Source organism: Chlorocebus sabaeus, chromosome 2, assembly GCF_047675955.1.
Source record: "Chlorocebus sabaeus isolate Y175 chromosome 2, mChlSab1.0.hap1, whole genome shotgun sequence".
Taxonomy (NCBI): domain Eukaryota; kingdom Metazoa; phylum Chordata; class Mammalia; order Primates; family Cercopithecidae; genus Chlorocebus; species Chlorocebus sabaeus.
The window spans coordinates 40,431,223-40,449,269 of record NC_132905.1 but is presented as its reverse complement, the minus strand read 5'-3'; the positions used below and the strand labels follow the sequence as shown (position 1 = coordinate 40,449,269).

At 40.1% G+C, this 18,047-nt stretch overlaps 1 protein-coding gene across 1 annotated transcript in view; it reads right to left on the bottom strand.

The window, feature by feature from the left end:
• Positions 1–18,047, bottom strand: part of ITCH (itchy E3 ubiquitin protein ligase) — a 137,778-nt gene that overhangs the window by 37,552 nt on the left and 82,179 nt on the right. The window contains exons 12-14 of the mRNA XM_008021369.3: positions 15,945–16,014; positions 7,784–7,868; positions 2,072–2,200 (exon numbers count right to left, since the gene is read on the bottom strand). Coding sequence (XP_008019560.1) covers positions 2,072–2,200; positions 7,784–7,868; positions 15,945–16,014 — 284 coding nt within the window. The remainder of the gene's footprint in view (positions 1–2,071; positions 2,201–7,783; positions 7,869–15,944; positions 16,015–18,047) is intronic.

Sequence of the window (18,047 nt, the reverse complement as noted above, 5' to 3'; positions counted from 1 at the left end):
CTCCAAAGGTACAGGTGACAAAGAAAAAATTGGCAGGCAGGGCACAGAGCCTCACGCCTGTAATCCCAACACTTCTGGAGGCCAAGGCGGGCGGATCACCTGAGGTCGGGAGTTCAAGATCATCCTACTCAACAAGGAGAAACCCTATCTTCTACTAAAAATACAAAATTAGCTGGGCATGGTGGTGCATGCCTGTAATCTCAGCTACTTGAGAGGCTGAAGCAGGAGAATTGCTTGAACCCAGGAGGCGGAGGTTGTGGTGAGCCGAGATCGCACCATTGCACTCCAGCCTGAGCAAAAAGAGCGGAACTCCATCTCAAAAAAAAAAGAAAAAAGAAAAAAGAAAAAATCCACAAATCAGATATCAAAATCTAAAATGTTTTATGCATCAAAGGACACTATCTGCAGTAAAAAGGAAATCACAGAATGGGAGAAAATAATTGCAAATCATGTATTTGATAAGGGATTAACACCCAGAATATATGGAGAACACCTAAAACTCAATTGCAAAAGAAAAGAAAAACAACAGCAACAAATGGGCAAAGGACTTAAAGAGACATTTCTCCAAAGAAGATACACAAATGGCCAAGAAGCATACGAAAAGATACTCAACATCACAAATCATTAGAAAAATACGAAGAAAAACCACAATGAAATACTACATTAAGGATGGCTATTTAAAAAAGACGATGATGATGAAGGAAAAAAAACAAAAACAAAAGAGCTGATGAGAATGTACAGAAATTGGAATTCTTCTGCACTAGGGGGGAAATGTAAACTGGCATAGATACTCTGAAAAACAGTATGGTGGTTCCTCAAAAAATTAAATAGAGAATTAATATTTAATCTAGCAATTCCACTTTTGGGTATAGATACAAAAGTCATCAAAGTAGGAACTCAAATAGATATTTGGTTTTTGGTGTTGTTTTGAGATGGAGGGAATCTTACTCTGTCACCCAGGCTGGAGTGCAGTGGCATAATCTTGACTCACTGCAACCTCTGCCGCCTGAATTCAAGCAGTTCTCCTGCCTCAGACTCCCGAGTAGCCGGGATTACAGGTGTGTGCCACCATGCCCAGCTAATTTTTGTATTTTTAGTAGAGATGGGGTTTTGCAAAGTTGGACAGGCTGGTCTCTAACTCCTGATCTCAGGTGATCTGCCCGCCTTGGCCTCCCAAAGTGCTAGGATTACAGGCATGAGCCATTGCGCCCGGCCTCAAGCAGATAACTGTATACCAATGGTCAGAGCAGCATTATTTATAATACCCCCCAAAAATGGAAACAATGCAAATATCTGTGAATAAACAAAATGTGATATATATATACACACTGGAATATTATTCAGCTTTAAAAAGGAATGAAAATGTTGATACACATTACAACATGGGTGAATCTTGAAGACATGACCTTAGTGAAATAATCCAGAGACATAAGAATAAATATTGTATGACTCCAATAATATAGGTACTTAAAGTAGTCAAATTCATAGAGAAAGAAAGTAGAATGCTGGTTACCAGGTCTGCTAAAGTTATTGTTTAAAGGGTACAGTGTTTCAGTGTGGAATGATGAAAACATTCTGGAGATGGATGGTGGTAATGATTATGCAACAATATGAATGTGTTTAATGCCACTGAACTGTACACATGAAACAAGAAACTTTAGGTTACATATTTTCCCACAAAAAAAGTCATAAAGTAAATAAGCAAATCAAAAGGTTACTTTCTCAGAAATGGGGTGGGGGAGAATGAGAGCTTTTTTAAAGTCAAAAAGTAATGGGAATGAAAGAAGCTGAAGATCAGAAATCAGAGATTAATTGGTAAGCAGTACAATATCTACAAATTCTAAATAGTTTCATTTAGTGCTGTGTGAACAAATGGTAAGAAATATGAAAATCTCTAGAATAAAATATCCAAGACGGAGATGGAAATGCAAAATACTTAATGAACAGAAACCTACTTTCGTGTTAACTCAAGAAATACTAAGACTTCCCACTCCTTGCTAATACAAATCTTTATATCAAAATCTGAAGAACTAGTTTTTTACTCTTAATCTACAATGTTTAGAAAACTTACAGGGCAGATTTTCCTGTGCGGGGATCTATATAGGTGGTAGTTCTTCTATTGTGGTCCACAAAATATGCAATTCCATCCACTGTGAATCTCATTTCCCAACCTTCAGGTAAGGGCTTTTCATTTAATTGACTACAAAACACAGCAAAAAACATAAACAAAAATATTAAAGAGTTGCTTGTTTGCCAAGTACAGAAGCCACAAATGTCAATAAACATAGCAGAAATATTTTAGAAAGCCATTCAGTTCAGTAATTTCAGTTGTATACTAGACATCTATGTGGACATCCTACAAACAGGTTAAATTCAGAGTCCATCAACCACAATTCAAGTCTTCTGCCATCTACTTGGCTTATGTTCCCTATTAGCTAATGACTCACTCTAAACATCTTGTTAACCAAGTTCTAACCATTCTGCCTTAGAAGTCTTCGTGTTCATCTCTATTTCCAATCCCCAACATCATCCTTTCTCTGGCTTTGTTTCTCTTCTGCTTTTTCTTTTTCTTTTTTTTTTTTTGAGATGGAGTCTCGCTCTGTCGCCCAGGCTGGAGTGTAGGGGCACGGTATCTTGGCTCTCTGCAACCTCCACCTCCCAGGTTCAAGCGATTCTCCTGCCTCAGCTTCCTGAGTAGCTGGGACTACAGGCGCCTGCCACCATGCCCGCGCCCAGCTAATTTTTGTATTTTTAATAGACAGGGTTTCACCATGTTGGCCAGGCTCATCTCGAACTCCTAACCTTGTGATCCTCCCACCACCTCAGCCTTCCAAGGTGCTAGGATTAGGCATGAGCCACTGTGCCCAGCCATCTTCTGCATTTTTTCAACAGTCACCTAACTCGTGTTCCTCATTTGATCTCACTCTAGGCCTGCTCTTATACTGATACTGCTAACAGAGTATCTTCCTAAAATAGAGATCTTATTAAATTAGCTATCTCTGTAAAGTACTATCAGTGTTCCACCGTTACCAATGATTATGATCTAAAGTTCTTCATATGGCATTCACTCAGCCTCTATACTCTGGCCTCAATGTTCCCTTTCAGATTTATCTTTGCACCCAAACCTCTAACTCCCTTTCATGAATCCCATGATTTCACAATGTATGGCCACTCAGCACTTCCTTAAATAATATATGATCTGTCACACCTCCAAATGAAGCTTTTCCCTTTGTCCCATATTATCTATTGTTTTTCTACTAAGGCAACTCAAAAAAAAGATTTTTTTAAGAGAAAGAATCTCGACCGGGCGCGGTGGCTCACACCTGTAATCCCAGCATTTTGGGAGGCTGAGGCGGGCAGATCACGAGGTCAGGAGATCGAGACCATCCTGGCTAACAAGGTGAAACCCCGTCTCTACTAAAATACAAAAAAAATTAGCCAGGCATGGTGGTGGGCACCTGTAGTCCCAGCTACTTGGGAGGCTGAGGCAGGAGAATGGTGTGAACCTGGGAGGTGGAGCTTGCAATGAGCCAAGATGGCGTCATTACGCTCCAGCCTGGGTGACAGAGCAAGATTCCATCTCAAAAAAAAAAAATAGAAAAGAGAAAGAATCTCACTCTGTTGTCCAGGCTAGAGTGCAGTGGCATGATCATAGCTCAAGGCAGCCTCAAACTCCTGGGTTCAAGCAATCCTCCCGCCTCGGCCTCCCTAGTAGCTAGGACTACAGGTGTATACCACCACACCCAGTTAAATTATAAAATTTTATGTAGAGACGGGGGTCTCACTATGTTCCCCAGGCTGGTCTTGAACTCCTGACTGCAAGTGATCCTCCTACCTTGGCCTCCCAAAGCAGTGGGATTACAGATGTTGAGAAACTACACATGGCCTAAAATGTTATTTATGAAGTATTCCATGCCACCTCCTTAATACCTATCTTTATACCTTGAAAACTCTGTGACCTTAGACAAGCTGGTTAATCTCTCTAAACTTCAGTTTCTTTGTCCATAAAATAGAGACAACAGTGTCTATGTAATGAGACTAGATGAGGAATAAATGAGACAGGTAAAAAGTGATAGTAAGCCCTCAAGTTGTAATTGTTATTACTCCTATTACAACTATAGATTGATCGTTTTTTCTCTTTAGGTCTTCCAAAAGTATTTCCTATAGACTGCCAGGACATCATTTATCATGTATTTCAGTTTGTGTGTTTGGCAACAACTTCCCACCAGCCTGGGCAACACAGAGACACTGTCTCTCCAAAAAAAAAAAAAGGCCGAACCCGGTGGCTCACACCTGTAATCCCAGCACTTTGGGAGGCCGAGGCGGGCGAATCACGAGGTCAGGAGATCGAGACCATCCTAGCTAACATGGTGAAACCCTGTCTCTACTAAAACTACAAAAAATTAGCCGGGCGTGGTGGCGGACACCTGTAGTCCCAGCTACTCGGGAGGCTGAGACAAGAGAATGGCGTGAACCCAGGAGGCAGAGCTTGCAGTGAGCCAAGATCGTGCCACTGCACTCCAGCCTGGGCAACAAAGCAAGACTCTGTCTCAAAAAAAAACCAAAAAAAAAAGCTGGGTGTGGTGGCCCATGCCTGTAGTCCAAGCCACTTGGGAGGCTGAGGCAGGAGGATTGCTGGAGCCCAGGAGGTCAAGGCTGCAGCAAGCCATGATCATGTCACTACACTCCAGCCTGGGTGACAGACTGAGACTTCGTCTCAAACAACAACAACAACAACAACAACAACAACAACAACAAAGTTGTATTCACTAAACTGAATACAAATGTCTGATAAAATAGACTACCAAAAATGTAAAAAAGAGGTTTCTCAATTTAATTATACTTGCAAGATAGGCTCAGTAACCAGTTGTCTTGAAAATAGATAGAACTAGGTCATCTGTGTTGTTAAAACAGAATTTTAACTTTAGCTATAAAACTTTAAACATCTAAGGGGAAACAAAAAAAATGGTAGCAAATTATAGAAAGGTGACTTCCTCAGTTATATCCTTAGAAAAATTCTAAAAAGGAAGAATATGTTATCTATGAAATTCTTCATTCTTCCTCTATGGAAACTGAATAAATTTAAGTAAATGCAGTAACTGCATTTAAAAAGAAAATGGTCATTTGTTGGTAGGCAGAAAAAGCTATTTTAAGTTTAAAGCATATCTTCTTTTATTTTTAGTTTTAGTTTTTTGAGGCAGAGTTGCCCAAGCTGGAAAGCAGTGGTGTGATCTCAGCTCAGTGCAACCTAAACCATACCTTCAGAACAAAAGTTTTTAAAACTTTTGAGCCATGGACTATCTGTGCTCAAATTATAATTATACCAAAAGAGAGGTCTGGCTTTTGCCCTTAGCAACTTGGTGGTGATGTTTAAGCCCTTGGAATGCACTGCGTATTGGGAATATCCTTGTTTGCCTGGAAGCTTTGATCACTGGACACTCAATAATGCGATTTATAATGGAGGTTGTGGGACATGGCACATCAGTTCCGACCTGTGGAGGAACTAGAGACTAAGGGGGCATTAGCTCAAATCTCCAGTAAGGACTGGAGACAAAAGGTCAGCCATGAGGGCAGTATGTGATCAAGCCCCAATAAAAACCCTAGATACCAGAGACTTCCCTGGTTGGTGATACTCAACCTCAGTGTGCACTGTCCCACAACAATGCTGGATGTTCAGAGCCTCCCAGACTCTGCCCTGTGCACCTCTTCCTTCTGCTGGTTTTATTTTGCATCCTTTCTCTATAACAAATGTGACTATAAGAGGTTTCAATGAGTTCTCAGTATTTCTAGTAACTTATCATACCTAAGAGTGGTGGTGGGGGCCCCAAAATTTGTAGGTAGTTGGTCTGGAGCCGTCCTGTGGACCCCCAATATTGTAGCTGATGTCTGAAGTGAGCGCAGCAGTTTTGTGGAGGACTGCGTCCTCTGTACAGTCTGCCAAATTCCTTGCAGAATGGAACCTTCTGGCAGTCTGATAAATGCATAGTATTATAGACTGTTATGAGTTGAACTGTGTCCTCCCTCCAAATGCATGTTTATATTCCTGGCCCTCAATAACTCAGAATGTGACCTTATTTGGAAACAGAGTTACTGCAGATGTATTAAGATGAGGTCATACTGAAGTACTGTGGGCCACTAATCCTATAGGACTGATGTCCTTATAAACAGGAAATTTGGGTACAGATAGACATATAGACAGGAAGAATGCCATGTGAAGACTGGATTCATGCTGCCACAAGCCAAGGAGCTACAAGAAGCCAGGAGAAAGACCTGGCACAGATCACTTCCTAGTATCTTCGGAGTGAGCATGGCCCTGCTGACATTGTGATCTCAAGCTTCTAGCCTCCACAACCCTGAGACAACACATTTCTATAGTTTAAGCAACCTCCTTTGTAGTACTTTGTTAAGGCAACCCTAGCAAACTAATATGCATACTAGTATAAAATGTTACAAAGATAAACCATTATATATACATAATTGTCAAAACATTATTCCTGTAATCCCAGCTACTCAGGAGGCTAAGGCAGGAGAATTGCTTAAAGACAGGAGTTTGAGAACAGCCTGGGCAACGAAGAGAGAACCTTGTGATAATATATATATCTCTTTATTAATAAATTAACTAGCAAGTCCTTGTAATGATGTATGTAAACAAGTATTTAGAGATATCTGCAACAACCACAGAATTTTTTTTTTTTTTTTTTGAGACGGAGTCTCACTCTGTCGCCCAGGCTGGAGTGCAGTGGCCGGATCTCAGCTCACTGCAAGCTCCGCCTCCCGGGTTCACACCATTCTCCTGCCTCAGCCTCCCGAGTAGCTGGGACTACAGGCGCCCGCCACCTCGCCCGGCTAGTTTTTTGTATTTTTTTTAGTAGAGACGGGGTTTCACCGTGTTAGCCAGGATGGTCTTGATCTCCTGACCTCGTGATCCGCCCATCTCGGCCTCCTAAAGTGCTGGGATTACAGGCTTGAGCCACCGCACCCAGCCACCACAGAATATTTTTTAACACCCTTTGACTTCTACTGATAGCAAAGTCCTAGGCATTCTTAATCCTACATGGTAGTAGCCTACTTTCATAATGGAAGAAGATACTAAATTTCCAGTAAAGAGTAATAAAACTGAGTATGTATTTTCTTCCCCCTTGAAGCCACATACCCTGGATTCTTAACCAGTGATCTCAGGTTAAGAAATCCTGATTTAGAATCACTAATCTGTTCTTAGTAATTAAAAATAATATATATATGTTAATAAGTATATTCTCATGTGCCAGATAATTTTTTTGTTTTTTCTATCTTTTTTTTTTTTGAAACAGGCCTAAACCTGTCCTCCGGGTTGGAGTGTACTGGCACAATCACAGTTCACTGCAGCCTCGACTTCCTGGGCTCAGGTGATCCTCCCACCTCAGTCTTCCAAGTAGCTAGGACTACAGGTATACATGCCAACACACCCAACTTTTGGGGATTTTTTTTTTGTAGAGACAGGGTCTCACTGGTTACACAGGTCTTGAACTCTTGGCCTCAAATAATCCTCCCTCCTTGGCCTCCCAAAGTGCTGGGATAATGGGCATAAGCCACCATGCCCAGCCAAAGATTTTTCCTGTACTTTGAAGAAATCTTCAAACTTTCCATTAGATGAAAATAGTAGTATAATTTTCTCTTTCCAAAGTATGTAGGTGATTAATGTTTTAGGTCTTTGGCAAAAGAATATGAACTTTGATTTTCTTCAGTTGTTAGAAATAAGGTATAATCTTTAAGAGATTAAATATACACAAGTAACTATTCTTACCCTTGACTTCTGGGGTCTTCCCATTGTGTAATTCGAGTGTTGTGGTTGACGAAATATACTCTGCCATTGCTGTCTGTTCTCTTCTCTTTGGGAAAGGCAGGGGCGGGGGAAAGCAAAGCATTAGCATTGGCATAGTCTTCTTGCTCAAAGTAAAATAAAATTATCTGAATTTGCCCATTTCTCATTGCATTGTTTATTTTACAGTTTTTAAATCACAGCTTTAAAAGGTTTAATTTATTCTTTGACTATTAAATGCACATCCTTACTGAAGTTATAGAAGTATTACATCTTAGAAGCCACGTAGACGTACTTTATAATGTCCTAATCATAGGACCTTTCTACTCAATCCAACCAACAGCAGCAAGAATAATGAACAGTTATTTGGTTTTTCACACAGGACCTTCATTTTATTCTTAATGGTCCCATAGGGTAGATGAATTCATCTTTATCCTTAAGATAAGAAAACTCAGATAGGTTAAATAATCTACCTGAAACCTCAGAATTAAGTAGCAGAGATGAGATGGAAACTCAGGTCTCCATTTAGGGATTTTTTTTTTTTTTCCATACCACATCATTTCATTCATTAAAATTTAATAAGGAGCCAGGCGGGGTAGCTCAGGAAAACCCAGCACTTTGGGAGGCCAAGGTGGGTAGACTGTTTGAGCTCAGGAGTTTGAGACCAGCCTGGGCCACATGGTGAAATCTCGTCTCTACAAAAAATATTAAAAAATTAGTGGGCCGTACTGGCAGCCCACTAATATATATATTTAATATATATTAAATATACATTTGTATACGTAAATACACACACCCACACACACACACACACACACACACACACACATATATATATAATTTTTTTGGATACAAGGTCTCACTTTGTCACCCAGGCTGGAGTGCAGTGGTGTGATCTCAGCTCACTACAGCCTTGACCTCCCAGGTTTGGGCAATCCTCCTGCCTTAGCCCTGCAACTTACGTAATTTGATTTTTAGAAACTAAGCTTTTTAAAAAGTTTGAATCCATTCTGTCATCTTTAATACATCAGTTATTCATTTTGAGACATGTTGAACAAATTAAAAATTTAAGATACTGGAAGAGTCACATCTTTCGAAGAATTAATTGGTAATGGGACACAGAAGCAACTTGCGGGGCTAAAGCAGGAAAGTCGCCTGAACCTGGGAGGTCAAGACTGCATGAGCCCTGTCTCACAAAAAAAAAAGAAAAGAAAAGAAAAAAAATATATATATATATATATGTGTGTGTGTGTGTGCGCACGTGTGTGCACACATAATATATAAAAATATACATAAAATAAGGAAATAATGTAATTTTTTTGGTATATGCCAGGCATTATTCAACTAGAAAAGACCTTATTTCTTTTCTTAATATACTTAACATATCTCGTTCCTTAATATACCCAGTCCCAAAATCCTAAATATCTACAAGTAACTTTCTATACAAGGGATAGGAAACAGAACTCAGTTCTCTACTGCATCTAAAGCTGCTGCTTGTTCCCCAACTGCCTCTTGCTTTAGAATTCTCCTTGTTTTCTTGTTCCCAGTCTACAAAATTTTACCTTCTTTCCTGAGATCTCCCCATTAAGGTTTAGAAGATGTGGATATTGGCCGGGCACAGTGGCTCACGCCTGTAATCCTAGCACTTTGGGAGGCTGAGGCGGGTGGATTGCCTGAGCTCAGGAGTTTAAGACCAACCTGTGCAACATGGTGAAACCCCGTCTCTACTAAAATACAAAAAAAAAAAACAAAATTAGCTGGGCATGGCGGTGTGCACCTGCAGTCCCAGCAACTCGAGAGGCTGAGGTAGGAGAATTGCTTGAACCTGGGAGGCAGAGGTTGCAGTGTGCTGAGATGGTGCCACTGGATTACAGCTTGGCGAGAGAGCAACATTCCGTCTCAAAAAAAAAAAAAAGTGGGTATAATTTTCTCTTTTAATAAACAAGTTAAATAGACTTGAAATTTTAATTTAAGTTCTGCTAATTTTGAACTACTGACTTCTCTGTCCCATTAACAATGAATTCTTCAAAAGACGGGACTCTTCCTGTATCCTAAATTTTTTATTTGTTCAACATGTCTCAAAATGAATAACTGATGTATTAAAGATCATATAATGAACTCAAACTTCTTTAAAAGTTTAGTTTCTAAAAATCAGCATTTTAAACAAAAATTTAAGCTTAATCCAGGTTGACATGGCTAATTTTTATTTCCTGTGGTTTGAAAAATTGGTTAACTATTGGCCACTGTGGCTCACGCCTGTAATCCTAGCACTTTGGGAGGCTAAGGCAAGTGGATGGCCTGAGGTCATGAGTCTGAGACCAGCCTGGCCAACAGGGTCGAAACCCCGTCTATACTAAAAATACAAAAATTAGCTGGGCATGGTGGTGGGCACCTGTAATCCCAGCTACTAGGGAGGCTGAGGCAGGAGAATCGCTTGAACCTGAGAGGCAAAGGTTGCAGTGATCCAAGATCGTGCCATTGCACTCCAGTCTGGACAACAAGAGCAAAACTCCATCTCAAAAACAAAAAAAAAGAAAAAGAAAAAGAAAAATTGGTAACTATTTCTCAAATAACACTTGAGATCATTTGGATCAGTTTTAGGCCAAATTATAGTCTTGTCAATTCGTATTTGGTAATATTTATTTCCAACACTGATTCCATGATTTCAAGTAGCAGTGATAACAGAGGTTACAATGGATGTACCTAGTGAGTATCACAAACTTGATTCTGACGTTTAAAGCTACGTTCTGGCCGGGCACAGTGGCTCAAGCCTGTAATCCTAGCACTTTGGGAGGCCGAGACGGCGGATCACAAGGTCAGGAGATCGAGACCATCCTGGCTAACACAGTGAAACCCCGTCTCTACTAAAAATTACAAAAAACTAGCCGGGCGAGGTGGCGGGCGCCTGTAATCCCAGCTACTTGGGAGGCTGAGGCAGGAGAATGGTGTGAACCCGGGAGGCGGAGCTTGCAGTGAGCTGAGATCCGGCCACTGCACTCCAGCCTGGGCGACAGAGCGAGACTCCATCTCAAAAAAAAAAAAAAAAAAAAAAAAAAAAAAAGCTACCTTCTATGTCAGCTGAGCTTAAAATGAAAATAGAACTCCAATGTGCATAATATACAGAAAAGTGGGACTCTGCCTCTCATGACACATAGGTTTTGCTGGTCAAGGCATTTTCAGTGCATAAGCTTATCACCAACTCAAAGGCTATCTCTAAACAAAAACATAATCACCCACAGTGTTACAGCTTGCTCCTGTTAACATGACAGCAAGGTAAGTTCATGTCTTGGCAGTCGCATTAAATTTTAAAAATTTATCTGCAGAATACAGAATTCTCTCTTTCTTCTTCTTCTTCTTCTTTTTTTTTTTTTTGAGACGGAGCCTTGCTCTGTCACCCAGGCTGGACTGGAGTGCAGTGGCACAATCTCAGCTCACTGCAGCCTCAACCTCTCAGGTTTAAGCAATTCTTCTGCCTCAGTCTCCCAAGTAGCTGGTACTAGAGACACCCGCCACCACTCCCAGCTAATTTTTGTATTTTTTGTAGAAACAGGGTTTCACCATGTTGGCCAGGCTGATCATGAACTCCTGACCTCAGGTGATTCACCTGCCTCAGCCTCCCAAAGTGCTGGAATTACAGGCATGAGCCACCACACCTGGCCAGAATTCGCTTTCTTGTTTAAAAATATATATCCAAATAATTTTTATAACCTAAAAATAATACCCTAAGTATATAGCTGAGCACATACTCAACTTTTTTCTTTCTTTCTTTTTTTTTTGAAACAGTCTCACTCTGTTGCCCAGGCTGGAGTGCAGTGATACAATCACAGCTCACTACAGCCTTGACCTCCCAGGCTCAAGCAATCTTCCCACTTCAGCCACCCAAGCAGCTGGAACTATAGGCATGCCACACCCGGCTAATTTTTGTATTTTTCGTAAAGATGGGGTTTCACCATGTTGCCCCAGCCTGGCCTCGAACTCCTGGACACAAGCCTTGGCCTCCCAAAGTGGGATTACAGGTGTGAGCCACTGTAATTGCCGTCCGTCTTTACCTGTCAGCAAAGTTCAGATTTCAGACCGAGATTTTCCTTTCAGAAGATAACATGAGGCAAGAGAAAATTAATAGCAAATATTTTTCCCATATATATTCTAAGTATATGCTGCTGAGATCAGCCTTGACACACTTGTGAACTGAAGGCTCATCTACTTAATGAGAGGAAGTGCTGTGGCTGTAGAACTGATTTCTTTGTTGAAAAATCACATGATAGGCCAGGCGCAGTGGCTCAAGCCTGTAATCCCAGCACTTTGGGAGGCCGAGACGGGTGGATCACGAAGTCAGGAGATTGAAACCAACCCAGCTAACACAGTGAAACCCCGTCTCTACTAAAAAATGCAAAAAACTAGCCAGGTGAGGTGGCAGGCGTCTGTAGTCCCAGCTACTCGGGACGCTGAGGCCGGAGAATGGCGTAAACCCGGGAGGTGGAGCTTGCAGTGAGCTGAGATCCGGCCACTGCACTCCAGCCTGGGCGCCCGTCTCCAAAAAAAAAAAAAAGAAAAATCACATGATAAACAATACTGAAATTACTGAACATCAAATCCAAATGCACATTAGAACACTTCCTGACTTGATGAATAATGAATAAAATAGTAAAAAACAGATACTTCTTGTCATTCTATGTATTCTTTCACAGTAACTAGGAAAATTAGGAAATATCTTCATACTTGATTGGAGAAGCACCTACACAAAGCCCTATTAAATAATACTGATGAACCAAAAGTGTTCTTTGTTCTCTACCCTCTATAGTATGTGCATGTGTTAAAAATTCTTCATTGCCTAGCTAGGCATGGTAGCACACAACTGTAATTCCAGCTACTCAGGAGGCTAAGGCAAGAAAATTGCTTGAGGCCAGGAGTTCAAAGCTGTAGTGTGCAATTACTGTGCCGGAGAACAGCCTGGGCAACACAGGGAGATCCCATCTCTAAAAAACAAATTCTTCACTGTCAGCTTATGAGGTAGTAATGTCTAGTCTTAGCATATAAAAGTCTGAAAGGGTGCAGGCTGTAATCTGGGATTCTATCAACCTGGGTCAATCCTGAAAGTATGTCAGGTGGGTCACTTCATCTGATATAGTACCAGTGTTGTCACTGGTTCTACAAGTAAGGTATATGCCCCAAAGGCAGCGGGTTATAAAGTAGTGCTCAGTCCGAGTAGGATAATCATAAACACCTGTAGGAAGGGGCACTACTTCAACATGTGAAATGTGAAACCTAAAAATAAGCAGACTGTAAGATAACAGAACAAGACTCTAATAACCTGGCTAAGCTGGATCTTTAACACAGTATTTTAGCAAAGTATTGTTGGCTAAAGTAAAAATGAGAAAGATCTGGATGTTAAACAAAATGATGAATACAGAAGGCAAGGACCAGCTTGCAGGAAAGGCTTTTCTGATAAAGGAAATGTAGCTCACAATTCAGGTTTCTATAAGCAAGAGGAAATTTTTTCTACACCTGCCCTAGAGAAGGAGTAAAACAGTTTGTCTCTGACCATAACCATGAAGCAAGTCACAGTTTTTCTGCAACTTTTTTTTTTTTTTTTTTGAGACAGGGTCTCACTCTGTTGCCCAGGCTGAAGCACAGTGGCACAATCTTGGCCTACTTGCAGCCTTTACTTCTCAGGCTCAGGTGATCCTCCCACTTCAGCCTCCCAAGTAACTGGGATTACGGAGGTGTTCCTCCACACCAACATTATTTTTTGTATTTTTTTATAGAGACAGGTTTTCACTATGTTGCCCAGGCTGGTCTCCAACTCCTGGGCTCAAGCAATGCTCCCACTTTGGCCTCCCAAAGCACTGAGATGACAGGTGTGAGCCACCATGCCTGGCCTGCAATAAAATTAAGAGGATAAATACATATCCTTTGGATATATCCTTTTAGTGCATGAGTTTTTTTCTCCTTCTTTAACATAAGGCATACAACTCTAGAAATAAAGCTGGGAAACTCTAAAAATAAAACCATCAATGTCTGGGAATGCAATCTGACAGGTTAAGTTTAATATTCCTTGTAAGGGCAACATCCCCTCTTCTAAAATACTTCATACTAACCATTCACTGACCACTCTTAGGCTTCAACAGAAACAGAGGACTCCTTAACTCCAGGCTGCCAGGCTTTGGTAAAGACAGAAACTCACAACTTACTTTCTTCTTTTTTTTGAGACAGGGTCTTGCTCTGTCACCCAGGCTGGAGTGCAATAGCGTGATCTCGGTTCACTGAAGCCTCAAACTCCCAAGCTCAAGCGATCCTCCCATGTCAGCCTCAAGAGTAGCTGGGACTATAGGCAAGCACCACCATGCCTGGTTAATTTTTTTTTTTTTTTTGAGACAGAGTCTCGCTCTGTCACCTATGCTGGAGTGCAATGGTGTGATCTCGGCTCACTGCAACCTCTCCTCCCGGGTTCAAGTGATTCTCCTACCTCAGCCTCCTGAGCAGCTGGGACTACAGGCACACGCCACCACGCCCAGCTAATTTTTTTGTATTTTGAGTAGAGACGGGGTTTCACCATGTTGGTCAGGCTGGTCTTGAACTCCTAAACTCAAGTGATTCACCTGCCTCAGCCTCCTAAAGTGTTAGGATTATGAAGTATAAGTCGCTGCACCTGGCCCACAACTTTCGTATGTCCTCCTGTTGTTGTAAGCTAATAACAATAACAGTTGTTAAGTATGGCCTAATACATTTTTTACCTTATTGACTCACAGACGTGTTTTGTGAATAGATACCTTTAAATAAGAGCAATGAGATTTCTCAAAGAAAAGTGTACACCACTAGTAGCATTTATTAACCCCATTTATGTGATCCTAACACACCAATATTTTTTCTCCATTACTCAGTACTGCTACAGCAATGTATCTTGAGGACCAATTTTTCCCAATCTAGAAATATCGCTTTCTGAATTTATCCCAATATTATGAAGTATCTTCAGCTCTTTAAGACAAAACTCTGGTTCCACAATGGACTTTATGTTGCTGTCCACTTTCTATTATATTATTATCTTGCTTCTATGCAAAACTTTCTATACTGCCATCTTTATTCTGAAACCTTGCTATAATGCTATGAGTATTACATAACACTATAAAATACAACCTAGTAGGGTAGGTCCAGCTTAAAGTCTATCAAGGTCTATTTTAATAACTGAGGTATCAAATATCCTCAATAACAGGACACGCTCATGAGCTCCATGGTGTAGAGCATGAAGGTGACACCTTCACATGTGCTCCTTCCACTCTTCTATCAGATAATGCCAACTTAACCAAACTCTGAACCTTGTTTTAGGAGAACCAACGTGATCACAATTTTTTTAAAAGCTTTTTATTTTGAATAAATTATTACTCACAGGATGTAAAACATTGCACAAAGTCTCACATATACTTCATTTTTCTCCGAAGGTGACATCTTATATAACTATAGTACAGTATCAAAACCACAGAAGCGGCATTGGTACATTATTGTTAACCACAAACATTGTTAAATTTTCATCATGTTTAAAAGCTGAGTTCATTTCTGTAAATGTAGAGTTCTATGCATTATCTCATGTATACATTTATGTAATCACCTATCACTAAAATCAAGATACAGAATCATCTTGTATGATGGAATCGTCATCATCACATAATCATCATCATCACATTACCTTTTAATAGTTGTATCCACTTCCCACCTACCCTGTTTCCTGACAAGTACTAATATGGTCTCCATCTCTAGTTTTGTCATTTTGAGAATGTTATATGAATTGAATCACAGGATGTCATCTTTTGAGACTGACTTTCTTCATTAAGCAAATTACTCGTGAAGTCCACCCAGACCTACTGTGTGTATCAACAGCCCATTCCTTTTTTATTGCTGGGTGATCAGTATTTTTAAACTGTAGAAGAGTAAAATAATTCTGAGTGTCAATAAAAGTTTTAAAGAGTCCACTTAATGTTTGGGGAATTTAATGCCTACTTGTAAATTAAACTGATACATTAAAAAAAAAACTTCCCAGACATTCACTTAAGCAACAGCACAGTATCAGACATAAATATGTTTTAAAATGACAGAATTGGAAGAAAAAAAAAATGAAATGACAGAATTCAGTGAAGAAACTCAGGTGACTTACCCCATCCAGGTGGCAATGGACCAAGAGGATCAAATTCTTTACTTTGTGATGTAGCAAATAAATCTTGATTCTAAAAAGAACCAAGAAGTGATGAAACTATTAACAACAAATTATCTGACAGCAAGCTTATGAGTTCTGATTTCCCTTTCCTGGCAATGTATAACACAGAGAGTTTGCCATCTTAAAGGAGTGTCACATGGTTATGGATAAATGCCAATACACTTTGGTTTGGTTTAAAAAAAACCTGTGCAAACATTACCTAACATTTAAAATTATTTAAAATTAAAATATTATACAAATATGTAATTCTCATCCCCCAAATGACCATTTTTTCCTTTGTGCTACAAATTTTACATCAATAATTTAAAAATTAGAAAAACATATAACCCCCCCACAAAAGTAATTTATAATACCAGTACCCAGAATCATCAGATGACGGTGAAAAATATTGCATGTGTAACTCAAAAACAGAAGATCAAATACTGAACATACGACATACAAAGAATTATGAGAAGAGAGTTGGGGGAACACGAAGAGTGGGCTGTCAGATGAGTGAAAGGAAAGGATTCCAGCTGGAAAGTGTTAATGAGCCTAGAACTGTATGGAAGACTTCTTAAAAGTTCTGTTTCCAGTGATCACATTGGTGGAGAGAAAGATTTGGCTAGATAAGATAAAAGCAAAGTAAGTCAACCTTCGGAAAAAGAAAACAAAAGTCATGCTGACTCCGTGTAGGGATATTAAATGTTTTGATTTAAATGTATAATTAAGTAGAGATAATTATATGGTCACCCTGTAAGACTTGGTTCAACCCTTTCTTCTTTAGTAAGATAAACAAGAGTCTAACTGCATAAAACATAATTTTACTATGGGGAAGAAAAAAAACAAGTAAAATAGGACAATGAATCCCACATACCCAGCACCAGGATTCAACACTGATCAAGACTTAGCCAAGTTTCTTTATCTCTTTTCTCCTGTTCTTTGTTGAAGCGAAAATCAAACATTATTTACCTCTACATATTTTAGCATGCCTCTCTAAAAATTTTTTTTTCTTTTTTTTTTTTTCTTTTTTTGAGATAGAGTCTTGCTCTATCACCCAGGCTGGAGTACAGTGGCATGATCTCGGCTCACTGCAAACTCCACTTCCTGGGTTCAAGTGATTCTCCTCTCTCAGCCTCCTGAGTAGCTGGGATCACAGGCACATGCCACACGCCCAGCTGATTTTTGTATTTTTAGTAGAGACGGAGTTTCGGAGTTTCACTGTGTTGGCCAGGCTGGTCTCAAAGTCCTGACCTCAGGCAATCCGCCCACCTTGGCCTCCCAAAGTACTGGGATTAAAGGCATGAGTAACTGCACCCAGCTGACATTTTCTTACATAATCACAATGTCATTATGACATGTAGTAAAGAATCAATGTTAATTTTATCATCTAATACCTAATCTGTAATTAAATGAATGATTGCTTATTTGTTAAAATCAGGATCCAAACAAAGTCCTTACGTTACATTTGGTTGTTTCTCTTAAATCTCAGTATAGAGCAGCTCCCTTGCTATCTCTTTTTGTTTCTTTACCCATCCCCTCCAACCCCCTGTCACTGGCCTATTACAGAAACCTGGTTGATTGATGAGGTCTTGAAGGATATGAGATATATTACACTACTAATATAATAACTTGGATTTAGTGCTGTCGAGAACTGCCTTCCTCCTCCTGATAGACACGATTATGAAAAGATGTGAGGACAGGGAGGCCAGCAGGAAACACTACAAAAGGTCTGAGCCCAAGTTACAGATGAGGTCTGAAATATTTGGCACAAGACATACTGTACTGACAATTTTAAGACTGAAGCCAACCCCACTGGCTCTCCCTGGACAGATAAACTAGGGACATGCACAATTAAGCCATGGACTAGGAAGAACCATTACACAGTGTTTTATCATCAACCATATCCACTCTGAGACTTAAAATGCTAGGTGTATGACAGTTTCTGTATGCTAGTAACAGTCACAACAACAATGGCAGCCAAAGGCCACTTCATATACTCAATAAACAGACTATTTCTCAGCAACACCCCATCATTTTTAAAGTAAATGTTATTAAGGATGTTAA